The sequence below is a fragment of the Homalodisca vitripennis genome, chromosome X (assembly GCF_021130785.1).
Source record: "Homalodisca vitripennis isolate AUS2020 chromosome X, UT_GWSS_2.1, whole genome shotgun sequence".
In the NCBI taxonomy this organism is placed as follows: domain Eukaryota; kingdom Metazoa; phylum Arthropoda; class Insecta; order Hemiptera; family Cicadellidae; genus Homalodisca; species Homalodisca vitripennis.
The window spans coordinates 12872654-12883258 of NC_060215.1; the positions used below are offsets into that span (position 1 = coordinate 12872654).

At 36.8% G+C, this 10605-nt stretch overlaps 1 protein-coding gene across 1 annotated transcript; it reads right to left on the reverse strand.

Moving 5' to 3' along the window:
• Positions 1–7929: 7929 nt before the first annotated feature.
• On the reverse strand, positions 7930–8814 carry LOC124369365 (keratinocyte proline-rich protein-like). Its single transcript, XM_046827355.1, has one exon. It carries the CDS (start codon positions 8812–8814, stop codon positions 7930–7932), a length of 885 nt encoding a protein of 294 aa, XP_046683311.1.
• Positions 8815–10605: the final 1791 nt, after the last annotated feature.

The following is a 10605-nucleotide window of genomic DNA, read 5'->3' on the forward strand; positions in this document are numbered from 1 at the left end:
ATATGCATCATTAGTTTGCCTTTTCTTACTTTCGTTTTATATACAATTATAATTACTCGTATGTTATAAAATCTGAATTTCAAAGATAAAATGCAATAGGAGTAACAGATCCGTAATGCATTATAATACAAATTTTATATATTTAGTTTTTAGTTATCTGTATTAAAACTTGTTAGGTAGGAATAATAAAATGCAAGAAACTGTATTAATACATATATTTAATTATAATCAAATTACAAAATACAAAATTGAGAATTGTGGATGTCGCATAATGAAAATATTCGTATAGTTATCATCAGTTATTCAATGTGAGGGATGACTTTGAATGGAATGGCTTAAAATGCTGATGTCTGGCATAATTAGGCTTAAATTGAGTCTGAGATCACATTCCACTATTTGCATTCGGTTCCTGTATTTATTTTTGATGTACAGCAGATGTGAGAATCCCGCCTCACATAGATAGGAAGTTCGGAATGGTAGTAGAAACTAAACTGCTTTGTCAGCAATTTCACCATACTCTGAACGTAGTTTGATCCCAAAATCAATAAGTGTGGTTTTGTTAAATACTTCTTCCAGATCAGAATAGCAGTTTAACTCCAGAATTTCCTCTTGGAGTTTCAGAGAAAAGCTGTTTGGAACAATTTTCTCAATTTCAGCCAAGGGGTTTTTAATCCACGAGTATGAACTCAGATCTTCTTGAAAGTATTTTGTGAAGCTAGCTTGGAGGGAGCTACAATGATCTGATATGTCATTGAAATTGTTTGACTAGGAAAAGTTCGTTCTCTTTAATAAAAGATTCAAGAGATGGGAACAATGACACTTGGCTTTTCTTTGATTCCCCTTCTGCAAATCTTAGTTTTAGTTTCACGCTATTGATTTTGTCCATAACTTGGAATGGGTTGTTATGCTTCCTTGCAGTTTCCTGTTAACATAATTTAACATACTGAATATGTCTGCCAAATAAGCCAATCGGCTCAACCATAATTCATCTGAAAAACGGTCACGATACTGAATGTCTGTGTCGGATAGAAAAATCAATATTTCAAGTCGAAGTTCAAAAACGAAGGCAAGTTTTGGCAAAATAACATGTCTTCTCTGACAGTATTTCCATCTTCGTACCTAACATAACATAGCTGAGCCATGTTAGTTACGTCAGTTGTTTCATCAATTTGAATAGCAAAATATTTGCTTTTTTATTTTCAAGAGTAATGTTTCCTTCACATTAGCAGCCATGTCACTTATTCTTCTTGAAACTGTATTGTTAGAAAGCGAAAGTGAATCTGTTTATCCTCATTTTGGCCTAACATGGTTGACACAATGTCTTTAGTTGCTGGCAGTATTAATGTTTCCCCAATGGTATGTGGTTTGCCCTCTTGAGCAATTATAAGAATACATTTAAAGGAAGCCTCAACCGCTTTTAAATTCAAACTAGTAAAAGAATTAATATTTGTCTTGCTGCCTTTTAATGAAGCTTCCTTATTTTTGAAAAAATCCATTGGCTTTCTTTGTAATTTTATGTTTTGTTAGGAAATTACACTTTAAAAGAGATGGTTTCATTGCATGGTGAGAAAGTGTTTCGATACAAATTACACATTGTGGCCTAACTTCATTGTCATGGACCTCATTATAAGTAAATCCATAAGACAAGTAGCTGGTATCATATTTACGCCTTTTTTGTACGCACGTTTGTTTACCTAATGGCTTCGCAGAACACACAGAAGAACTTAGATCTTTTGATGAAGATGTACTAGGTACAGGAGTAAAATTACCTTCTTCAAGTGATGATGAAACTCTTTGCTTTTTCTTAACGTTTGAAGACTTGCTTAACCACTTATAAATATCGCTATAACAAACACTGTCTATGAAGTAATGAACAAAATAACACGAATAATATGGCAGTAAGACACACGCTTAAAACCACACACTTTGCAGACGATAGACAAAATTTCCCTCGCATCAGCCGGAACATATTAATAGGAAACTGGCGTGGTCCTGCTCAGGTACCCCCTGGCAACGTCTCGCGTACCACAGTTTGGGAACCTCTGCTCTAGACCATCCGTTGACCCCACTTGACATCACAGAAATAGTTGCGCTATTGACTTTCATGGAGTGCTGGAATTTTATAAAAATATAAACTTCTAGGAATCCATTCTAATGTGTTCATCAGACGTAAGAAGGTACGCATTCCGAATATCCTAAAAATTATGATCTAGTATTAATTACTGAACTCGATGTTTAACCAAAGAATCTGTCAATGCAAAAAAAACAATATTGAACTTTTTTGTAATCAAATCACATCTCAAAACCTCTTATAGTCACAACTACTTACGATCTTCCTGAATGATTTATTCGACACTAACAACAGGCATTCGTCTTCATAACTGTAAATCACCCGGAAAGTATCTTATGTGGAATCCACGTACTTATCCGATGGAAGGAAATTCACTTGTCAGTAAAACCATCCAAACAGCGACAGAAGCACAGAAGTGGCCATATGAAATATATTTATAAAAATAAATCTAGGGATGTCGTCAAAATTTATGGTTCTTAAAAGCATGGCCGGCTTCGAAATAGACGAAATGGGGATACCTTATAGACAGTGCATGAAACTCGGAGAATACATGATGGCAAGTTTGCTGGTTGATCTGATTGTTTTGTTACATCACTCATAAACACCTCTCAGACCGGATCAGGATAATCATGAGGACAGTACTTAAGAGAGAACTGAATACAGACAAACCTGGCGTGTGTAAGATATCGTAGCCTAATAGCTCGCTCGGCCTCTTCCCCACTTTTAAATATTAATACTGGAATCGCTTGTTATTCCAATTTATTCACTTTAAAAGAGAAAAATAACATTTTCAGCATTGTCTGAATATTTTTACATTCTAAACATAATTATGAAGTCTATACATCCACAGATTGCATTCTATGTATTCTCCCAATATTTTCTATTCAGTTGAAACTCCATTCTAGTTATAAAACACAATGGAATTATTTTAGATTTTGGATGTATTGAGTTCTCCACACAAGAAAAATCTCGAAGATCCCGAGGACATATGTGTAGTATGATTACCTCCGTGTAGATCTGGCAGAGGCATTCTTCGGACACTTTGGGTAGAGCTGCTGCTTATCATTTTGGACAGGGGATCCAGGCAGAATTCTTATAATCAATTCGATATTGCTATGGTTTCCAACTTCCAATAAATTAAGAGTTGCCATAAAATTCTAATACCTAATTATCAATCAATTTTGTTATGACACCAAGGAGATAGATGTTTGTTAAGTAATGATAAAGTAAGGCGTAAGTGAAAGAACGACATTTTGTCCAGACTATTTTCTTGGTAAATGTGTAGAAGGTTTCATGTGTTTTTATAAGTAGTGTACGTAAAGGGAGTATGTTAATGTTATACTTCTCATGTGTTCACAAAAATGAAAGAAAATAATCCTTTGGCACTGTAGAGGTTCCGTTGATAATTCAAAACCGTTTCAACCAATAATATTTTCTTTAGAATACTGCAAAGGAGAAATCAGGTTTTCACTGGGACATATTGTATGAGTGAGAAATTAACTGTAAGATCGTTATTTCACGGCCACGTATATATCTCTGATACAAGTCCTGCTCTCTCAAAAAGGCTTTTGTCATAGGGAAATAGCTACAATCAAAGAAACTGACCGTGTAATAAAGGCACAACGTAAACTGACGTTTAATAAAGGCACAACGTAAACTGACGTGTAATAAAGGCGTATGGCAATACTGTATGAGGTCGTAATTTCGCATTTAAATGAAAATGATTTCGTGTGTTGTAAATCTTTGCGTTCAAACTGGTAGTAGAACATATATTCATTCATAAACATGTTTCATCTTGTTCCACAAAATTTAAAATACGTATTTAACTTTATCTTAATTAATTTATCTGCTAACGGCACAGTGTAGCGGGTACAACGGTTCTCGCAAGATAACCAGATCAAGTAACGTCGCTGCTGCTTGGATGGGTGACCGCTGAGCGATCCTGTCCTTGCAAGCAGTCCGCCTGCCTGACCATTGGTGGTGGTTCTGAAATCACTTCTAAGCTGTTGGTTCCCAGGTTAAGTGGTAGAGAGAGCTTATTACCCCTAACCTCGCCTGGTAAAATATCTTTACTTTACTTTACTGTATTTTATCTTAATTTTGGAAGATTTTTATCTGGACAGTATTCTATTAAACCTAACTAAGTAAAATATAAAATTACTAATTTTAACTGTTAAGGTGATATGTAAAGAAAAATATTACTGCCTGTTACAATTACAATACTTGCCTGTCAGTGCATACAAAACATAAATAGGGACTCCAAAGTTCCCGTGAGTGAAGTTGCTTATTAAAAAGTCATAATATTAAAAATGGTCGTGAAGATAGGCAGGCCGGCTGACACTGGAGATGTGCCGGTGTCAAGTCGGTGAAAGCCGACGCTGATTCCTACACGTAAAAAACGACACCGACTTCTGAGAATTGAGTTGCCGTGTATTTTGACTTTTTAAATCAGCTTTTGGTGTCATTAATATTAATGAAGGGTTAGGAGCTGTGGAGCGAGGCAGCGGCTAGCGGCCCGGGGTGCAGGAATATGTATGAGACTGGAATGGCATGTAGCGCCCGAGGGGCGAGCATTTAGCTACCGGTCTTGGTCGAACGCGTTACACGTAGACAAACATGCTTAGCGGACGAGCGATAAACAGTCAACGCGACGCGACAGACCAGCCATTCACCGTCTTGTGAACTGTGGTGTGGCACGGCAGACCGGCCAACAACCTACTTGTGTGTCGGTTTGCAATGCGACAACCAGCCATTCACCGTCTTGTGAACTGTGGTGTGGCACGGCAGACCGGCCAACAACCTACTTGTGTGTCGGTTTGCAATGCGACAACCAGCCATTCACCGTCTTTTTAACTTGTAGTGTGGCACGGCAGACGGGCCAACAACCTACTTGTGTGTCGGTTTGCAATGCGACAACCAGCCATTCACCGGCTTTTTAACTTGTAGTGTGGCACGGCAGACGGGCCAACAACCTACTTGTGTGTCGGTTTGCAATGCGACAACCAGCCATTCACCGTCTTTTTAACTTGTAGTGTGGCACGGCAGACGGGCCAACAACCTACTTGTGTGTCGGTTTGCAATGCGACAATCCAGCCATTCACCGTCTTTTTTAACTTGTAGTGTGGCACGGCAGACGGGCCAACAACCTACTTGTGTGTCGGTTTGCAATGCGACAACCAGCCATTCACCGTCTTTTCAACTTGTAGTGTGGCACGACAGACCGGCCAACAACCTACTTGTGTGTCGGTTTGCAATGCGACAACCAGCCATTCACCGTCTTTTCAACTTGTAGTGTGGCACGGCAGACCGGCCAACAACCTACTTGTGAGTCGGTTTGCAATGCGACAACCAGCCATTCGCCGTCTTTTCAACTTGTAGTGTGGCACGACAGACCGGCCAACAACCTACTTGTGTGTCGGTTTGCAATGCGACAACCAGCCATTCACCGTCTTTTTAACTTGTAGTGTGGCACGGCAGACCGGCCAACAACCTACTTGTGAGTCGGTTTGCAATGCGACAACCAGCCATTCACCGTCTTTTCAACTTGTAGTGTGGCACGACAGACCGGCCAACAACCTACTTGTGAGTCGGTTTGCAATGCGACAACCAGCCATTCACCGTCTTCTCAACTTGTGGTGTGGCACAATAGTTTGTGTAATATCTTCTTTTTGATAGTGATCTCTAAAATACGTATTTCACTAAATATCAGTTATAGATAGATTTCAGGTTATAATGATTTGAAAATTTAAATTTATAATACAGAGATTTTTAACAGCAATCATGTGTCTCACATCTCCACTGATTTGTTACTTTTAAGTGTACCCTGATATAGTTCTAAACAGTCTAAAATAGAAATTTATAGAAAATTCCCTTTATCAGATTAAACAAGTAAGGAGTACCGATGGTGGAGCGGTCTAAGACGTCTGACTTTGGATCATGGTTAGAGATAGCGTTCAAATCCTGTCCGTGCAGTTTTTTTGTTAGTACCATTGACTTTGTAATGTATTGACTCTCTCTTATTCTTTTTATAACATCCTTGCACAGGAGAGTGGCTCATGAGGACGGGGCGAACAAGGCTTAAAAATAGATTTGCCTTTTTATATAAGAAAAAAGGAAGTACTTGGTCCTTTTCATGGTTTTCTCTTATGCACATCCTTACGAAATGGGATAAAAGTCGTAATCAAATCGTCAAATCCAATTTGCCACCGTTTTTATGACAATATATTTGAATAAAGACACATTTATACAGGACGACTTCACTAACAGTCGATACCCAGAAATGGTCATAGCCTATGTTGAAGTATAAAACCTTATTTTTCACGATGTCGTCATCACAGAAGATAAGTTTATTTCAGATAATGATATGTCAAAAAGTACATAGTCTACCAACTGAGTGACAAGATATCACATGCCTTCCGTCATTAGTGTAGAGGAAGCAACGAGCAGAAAGTTCTGGATACACGAAATGAGCCACGGATACCGGGAACTACGGGCAAAACCCAGTCGACCACATCTCTATGTGCTTGTGGCTGTGGACCGTTACTTGGAATCGTCATAAATATGTCGAGGAAGATAATATATCTCGCTGTCCCCCAGGCAGAGTCGACCATGGTGTGGCACTTTAGCTGTGCAGTGGGGAGATCCCGAGAACATTCCTACGGATGACTGTACGTTGAATATACCACAAATATTCTCCAGCAGAATCGACCACAATGTGGCAGTTTAGCTATAAACTGGGGAGCTCCCGAGATGATTCCTGAAGGTGATTGTACGTGGAACATTACCACAAACATTCTCCAGCAGAATCGACCACAATGTGGCAGTTTAGCTATAAACTGGGGAGCTCCCGAGATGATTTCTGAAGGTGATTGATTGTACATGGAACATTACCTCAAACATTCTCCAGCAGAATCGACCACAATGTGGCAGTTTAGCTGTACCCAGTCAGAGTCTGCAATGGTGTGTGGTAGTTTAGCTGTACAGTGAGGATATATCGAGTAGATTCCTGCGGATGACGGTACGAGGAATATGCCACATATGTTCGCCAGACAATCAAGCATGATGGGTACAAGTAAACACAGATCAATCAGGGAGTTCGTTTTAAGCTAATGAAATATAATTGAAATAAGTTAGATTTTCCAACATCTTTATAACAAGAGTACATATATTTTGGAAAATGCGATATTATTCACAGATATCACAGAAATTAGCACAGTACATTAATGACATCCGATTACGTTTGTATGGTTTTTTAATTTGTCCAAGATTTCTAGTCCAATGGCATAGCTCAATTTCGTTAAATAATGTTTTTTATACAGGATTGTACACATTCGCTAAACCGTCTAACTCATTCCCGCACACAGATTTTATAAACTATGCGGGGAAATTATTCATATAATTTGGATATTCAATGTGAGTATTTTTAAATCTTATGTCCAAAACAAGGCAACGATTGTCACAACGTTAGGCCACCGCTTATCAACTAACAAAAGTTGTTAATCAGACCGGTAACGTTTTCCAACATCACAAACCCACAACGATAATATAGAAGTATTAACTATATAAAAATAACTAATGGTAATCATTAAGTAACGTTTCCCTTTATCTTACACAAATAACAAAATTACTCTTCGCATCACAGACTTATGAGGTATTTTACCTCCAAAGAAAGAATACCATTCTCAGTTGCAATCAGTGAGGCATGAATATTACGATATGTTAATATTTATTAAATGAAAAATAAACCTTAAAAAATGTAATTAACATATTTCGAATATATATAGTTAAACATTATTTACAACAATTTCGTTTTTTTATGTGCACATATTTATAAAGATTTGGAACATATATCAGGGCACTTAGGACATACACCAGGACACTGGGCATATATCAGAGCTCTTAGGACATACACCAGGACACTGGGCATATATTAGAGCACTAGGACACTTATCAGGACACTGGGCATATATCAGTGCAATAGTACACTTATCAGGACACTGGGCATATATCAGTGCAATAGTACACTTATCAGGACACTGGGCATATATCAGTGCACTAGGATACTTATTAGGACACTGAGCATATATCAGAGCACTAGGACACTTATCGGGACACTGGGCATATATCAGTGCAATAGTACACTTATCAGGACACTGGGCATATATCAGTGCACTAGGATACTTATTAGGACACTGAGCATATATCAGAGCACTAGGACACTTATCGGGACACTGGGCATATATCAGTGCAATAGTACACTTATCAGGACACTGGGCATATATCAGTGCACTAGGATACTTATTAGGACACTGAGCATATATCAGAGCACTAGGACACTTATCGGGACACTGGGCATATATCAGTGCAATAGTACACTTATCAGGACACTGGGCATATATCAGTGCAATAGTACACTTATCAGGACACTGGGCATATATCAGTGCAATAGTACACTTATCAGGACACTGGGCATATATCAGTGCACTAGGATACTTATTAGAACACTGAGCATATATCAGAGCACTAGGACACTTATCGGGACACTGGGCATATATCAGTGCAATAGTACACTTATCAGGACACTGGGCATATATCAGTGCAATAGTACACTTATCAGGACACTGGGCATATATCAGTGCACTAGGATACTTATTAGGACACTGAGCATATATCAGAGCACTAGGACACTTATCGGGACACTGGGCATAAATCAGTGCACTAGGACACTGAAATGGGATATACATAAGGACATGTATCAATAAATGACATGTAGGAATAATGATAATATTTATATATTTATATTATATGAAAAGTTTATATTTAGACCTGCAATGTGCAATGGAGATTCTCTAAGACATAACACAAATAAATAAGGTTTCTAATTATAATTCCAATAGCTGGATATCAGGTAAAAGAATCTTCCAGTTGGTTGATTTGTATTATACGGAACCATTAATTAACCATAAATTTCATTCTCGTGAAGTTTTAAGTTGTTCATGTATAATTTTATCTAATATACATTCTTGTCTTTTTGCACTAATCATATTAATGCTGTGGCTTATTATCAACCAGGCATAACATTATTTACGGATGAAATCTTATCCTCTTTAAAATATAATTATAAATTATAATTCATGAAGTTCATTCGGTAAGCTGAGTTTTTGTTATACATTAACCAGTATAGGCTTTATATTTTGTGTTATTTTTTAATTTATGCGTCTCATAAATACTTCTTTTATTTACAATCACTTTGAACTTAACAAGAAACCATTCTTTCACGAGAAGACCCGTTCATTTCAATAGTATTTTCGGCCGGTTCTGAATCAAGTTTATTTAAAAATATATTTAATACTTAAGTAGACAATCACTAGTGAGCCAAATCTGAAACATAGCTTTTAAGGATTTAACATTCCTTTTGTCAAACTATTCCGGTATTTTCTTAAAATATGTACTTTTACATTTGTGATGTTATATTAATATTATCATGAGACGTTTTATGTGTAAAACGTCAGGTCTGTTATCTGTTATCTCTCTCTAGTTAACTTGCTAGAGAGATAAAATACAGGTAAGAACTTATATAATAATCATTAAAATTTGAAACTTAATTTCCAATCTTAGAAAATGTATTTAAAATTTCTATAACCTAGAAGTACTTCACATTTTACCATTTAAATGCAATAAATGTTCTGAAGATGTGTTTAAGGGAAAATTAACTATTCTAATCAGTTGAGAAGCTCGATGGTGAAGTTACCAACAAAAAAATTGCCCCCAGCCTACAAATCGGACGGTGCCTAATGATATAGCAGTTTTGATTGTGTTTGTTGCCCGACCCCGGAGCTATATTGCTTAACTAGTCTTCCGCAAACACATCGACATTAGCCTTGCTAATGTCCGTATAAACTAAGTCTACTATTATTTTATTAAATTAACTTAAAATTATCTATAAATAGCATTTGCATCCTTAAAACACTTTCATATCAATATTTCACAATTTTCAATTTTTAACGTTTCTTTTACTTTTAAATCCTGGTATTTAAATTGAGTTTTATACATCATCCAACCAAAAATCAACACATGCTCTAAAATTAAATTGTCAAATAATAATACACGACTCAACCCATTGTAGTAAAACTGAACATAGATATAGGTTCAATAAAATATTTTGCAATAAATATATGTGCTATACATTGTTGCTTGACTTCTAGAATGAAAGTCTATAGTGGCGGCGCTGTAAAATGTAAAATATATTACACCAGCACACATCTGTTTGCACCAGGATAAAAAAATCAAAGAAGAAACTAAAACATCGATGACTCTGAAAAGATTAAATACCCCGTTATATTTTGCACTTATTGATAATTTTAGAACATTTGATAGAAAGATTAACTGAGAACAGATTTTCCCTTCCCACACTGAGCAATGGCCCTGGACAGATATAGAATCAATAATTAAATAATATTTCATCTGTCCTTCATTAATGAGTCAACATTTTCAAGTTTGAAATCTGCATCTCCTTCAAAAATTAAATAAATACA